This window comes from Wyeomyia smithii, chromosome 1 (assembly GCF_029784165.1).
Source record: "Wyeomyia smithii strain HCP4-BCI-WySm-NY-G18 chromosome 1, ASM2978416v1, whole genome shotgun sequence".
NCBI classification, from domain to species: domain Eukaryota; kingdom Metazoa; phylum Arthropoda; class Insecta; order Diptera; family Culicidae; genus Wyeomyia; species Wyeomyia smithii.
The window spans coordinates 66,497,250-66,501,003 of record NC_073694.1 but is presented as its reverse complement, the minus strand read 5'-3'; the positions used below and the strand labels follow the sequence as shown (position 1 = coordinate 66,501,003).

The 3,754-nt window shown below is 38.1% G+C and overlaps 1 protein-coding gene across 2 annotated transcripts; it reads right to left on the bottom strand.

The window, feature by feature from the left end:
• Positions 1-383: 383 nt before the first annotated feature.
• LOC129717869 (BTB/POZ domain-containing protein KCTD5) lies at positions 384-2,862 on the bottom strand. Of its 2 annotated transcripts, XM_055668104.1 has the most exons (5): positions 2,683-2,862; positions 2,285-2,616; positions 2,038-2,226; positions 1,891-1,956; positions 384-1,825 (listed from the first exon to the last, which is right to left on the bottom strand). In XM_055668104.1, the coding sequence occupies exons 2-5, from the start codon at positions 2,567-2,569 to the stop codon at positions 1,631-1,633; spliced, it is 735 nt and encodes a 244-aa protein (XP_055524079.1). In that variant the 5' UTR covers positions 2,570-2,616; positions 2,683-2,862; the 3' UTR covers positions 384-1,630. The 2 variants fall into 2 exon arrangements, with proteins under 2 accessions (XP_055524079.1, XP_055524078.1); XM_055668103.1 differs by having other exon boundaries at positions 2,285-2,862.
• Between the last annotated feature and the right edge of the window lie 892 nt (positions 2,863-3,754).

Below are 3,754 nucleotides of genomic sequence, written 5' to 3'. Positions count from 1 at the left end.
AAACTATTCCACTATAGCGTGTGAATCCGAAGAGCTGGTTCAACGAGCTTTCCATGATTTTGCTTGGTCTCAGAATAGCATACCGAGATAATTTAAAAAGCTCTGTTGCTACTGTGGTTTACGGCCAATCTTCAACCTTCCTCAGAAAATCAAGCTCGGTCGGAGCTCGCCGATTCAAAAAAAAAACAATATTTCGTTGCGGTTGTACCTATTTTTAATCTAACAAATAACTCAGTTATAAAAAAAAGAATTCTGGTTTGTAACCATGATGCTTCAGCTTTAAAAGAATAAAAAACAACATTGTTGTTTACCATACCACACGTATTCAACATCCCATTCAGTTCGTTCTTCTTGTTCTATCATTTTTTAGCTTGCTCTACATCTGTGTATTTAAACTATATTTCTTTTACAAATCGATTCGCCTTGGATTACAACATTGAGTACCATTACTAACACTTTATAATAATCTTTATGCTGCTCGTTTTCTTTTTTATTTCTAGAAAGCTCTGCCCATTCATTAATTTACTTGTTTTTTTGTTTATTTTTCAACTATCATCGGTTATGTAACGTGCACCTATTCGTAAGGAACCGCATCGACTTGTACTAATACCTATGGTTGATATTGGGAACGAAATTACGACCATTGCTAAACATTGAAATAACCCGCAGCAACTTAAGTGTCGGTTGCAAATAGCATAATTAATTATAATTTCGCATCATAACCAGCTTCTCAACACTGAAGTTTATCATCAAAAAATAGTGTTCAATCTGCTCTATACTTGAACAGTTAAAGTTTCACAGGTTAGGAGCGTTAAAAAGAAAAGAAGGAAAATGAGGAGCTGACATTTTAAACAACTAACAGTTATCATATTGGTATATGGTCTTTTCGCGTATCATGAAGACTGATAGTCTTGCAGCACAGATAATCATCGTTGGCGTTTCGAACTGATGCTGCTTCACGTAGAGATGTGTGTTATGAATAACATTCTTCGCGTTTACCTATGTGTATTATTTGTTAAGAGGTATAACACAAGTGCTGTATCGAAGCTCATATCTTGCTATTTCACGGTTCGAGGAGCAGGATGTTTTGGTTGATGAGTTCGTGTTTGCTCGGTGGGTAAACGATCTACTTTACTTGATACCGGTATACATACCACGTTCCGAAACCAATCCACACGTTATGGGGAATCGACAGTGCAAGGGACAAAAACTATTCGTGTTACGGTAATGTGCCAAAATTGTCACTTAACATCTAAACCACTATCAATAAGACCTAAAATAACGTCTAAAATAGGCAGCATGAATCGGGAACAAAACACTAGTTGTGCTACGAAAACCGAACCAGCTGTTACCTTATTGTATATTTTCACGAAAAATAATCGAAATGCTTCACAGCAAGGTTGACTGACAACGGTTTCCAATTGGGTTAACAGTTTCGGCAAATTATTTTACAGAGAACACAACGTTCTTGTCCTTGCTAGCCAACGCTAATGTAAAACTAGTAAGTAGTAGTTATTCTGTAAGTTTTTGTTAGTCTCCCTATTCGACACTGCGTTCAAAATACGATCAACGCAGGTAACCACCTAAAACCTACCTTATCCTGTTTCTTTTCCACACTTTTCCCCTAGCCTTACATACGTGATCCTTTTTGCTGTAGCACCTTAGCGCGATCATTGGATTCATTCTCGCGACCAAGTAACGTATTGGCGCATTCCTTCGACACGACGCAAAGAAATTCCGCGTTCTCTTCGGTGCCATAGTTATAGGAAGTGCCAATGTTAATAAGCTGCTCGAAGCGCCAACCATCGGACATGGTTGATACCATCTAACGTATTCAAAAATATAGATAATTTTCGGCACAATTTTTATCTCCTTTAAGCAACAAATTACCTGAGTAAGTTCATTTTCCTGGCACTGTAGCACACGATACACTCGTTTTTTGTCAGCAGCAGGTCTCTGAGCAAAAAAATAAAACAAATTAATGTCAATCAAAAATACAGCTGTTCTCTATAAACAAAATTATCTATATGCCTTTACCTGTTCCCTCCGAGAGATACTATCCTTCAGCAGACCAATCAGATGAGTTACGTTATAAAACTCTGCTTCTTCCAAGACACCCTCCTCCGAGAGTCCCTCGTCCAACACAAGCTTTCCATGGCGCAGATAATTTAGCACCGGTGCGAAGTAACGTGGATCACGGTCAATCAGGTATGCACCAGTTTCATCCTATGTTACAAACAAATAAATTAAAAGGAAACAAATAAAAATTAGCCAGGGCACTTACCCGATCCGAAATCAGATCACTGTCTTCTTGTATCAATCGGGACAAGAAAGAGTTCGGATCTCGCGATAGGGTCGTTTTCGTAGTCAGAAAACAGGTGCCACCGACGTTCAGTTTAATCCATTGATCTTTATTGCCCTGGATGGGGTATTGCGAAATGGAGGAGCTTGCTGTTAAACCGAATCCTGAGGATGAAGCGACAGGAGCTGATACTCCGTTACCAACACCACCGCCACCACCACCACCACCGTCACGGTACTGCAGTCCGTTCAAATTGACCATGGCCATGTTCTGTTTCGGTTGTCCAAAATCAGGGAAAGTACCTTCTTTTGTTTCTATACCCAAGCAAGAGGAACTTTAAACTGTTCAGCAGTGTACACGCTTTTAAACTGGTATTCTACCTTGTGTTTGTGAATTCAATGTTACCGATTATGCGCGAAAAAACTAAAATTATTTTAAGCAATTTTGCAAGGTTTTATTTAACAAAATAAACCAATTGCAGAAATACTTTTTTACACCTTACAATTGCTGTCACTTCATTGATGGCGATACACTGATGTTCCACAAAACAAAAACGGTAACACAGCTGTCATATGCAGAGCCACATGGGGTTTGGACATTTAAGTCGAAAATAAGCATACCATATTAGGATATATTCACAGTAATCAAAAACATCATATCAAGAAGACTGGAAAACTTTGCCTGAAATCGAGCGGCAATTATATAGGGTGGATCACCACTTGGTCTTAGTCGCCAATTTTCGTCCTATACAACAGAAAATATAGAGAATAATTAATTTTTTACGTTCTCCAATTCATACAGGCAATTATTTCGATACTATAGTTTGTAAGCTACAATGCGTAATCGGTAGAAATCTTCAAGGTCTAATTTAAAACTCGTTTTTGAGTAAGTTTATGAGACACCATACTAACAACCAGTTTTCCTTCCTTCTTTCGTACGACGAAGAAAATCTTTAAACTCACCTTAGAGCTGAACTTTTTTTTTCCGATTGGCAAATGCGAATTATTTCCTCGAAACAGTACAAATGAACACATAATTTTCACTGTGTAATAAAAATATGTTTATATTGTATGTCGTGACTTAAATTATTGTATATAACTAACAAAATCTTTGTAATCGATGTTGCAAAATTGCTTCTATTTGCTACTGAAATTTTGTTTATTTGTTTATTTGTAAAAACTACATCAACAGGCCTTGTGGCCCAAATGATTGTACTATGCTAAAAATTACGTGCTAAAGTCAGAAAGCGGGTCTTCAGCATCTCGCGGCTGGTGTCGAAATCGAAGCTTGTAGCGAAACGATTAAAATGGCGCTGGAGACCGGTTATCGTGCTGAAGCTACTGTAGCTCGTTCGCCTATTCTGAACGTGAAGGAAGAGGCTATTTCGCAACATGCGTGGTCTAACGTAAATATTGAGTTGCTCGAGAATTGCCGGACAATCTATTCGTGAGG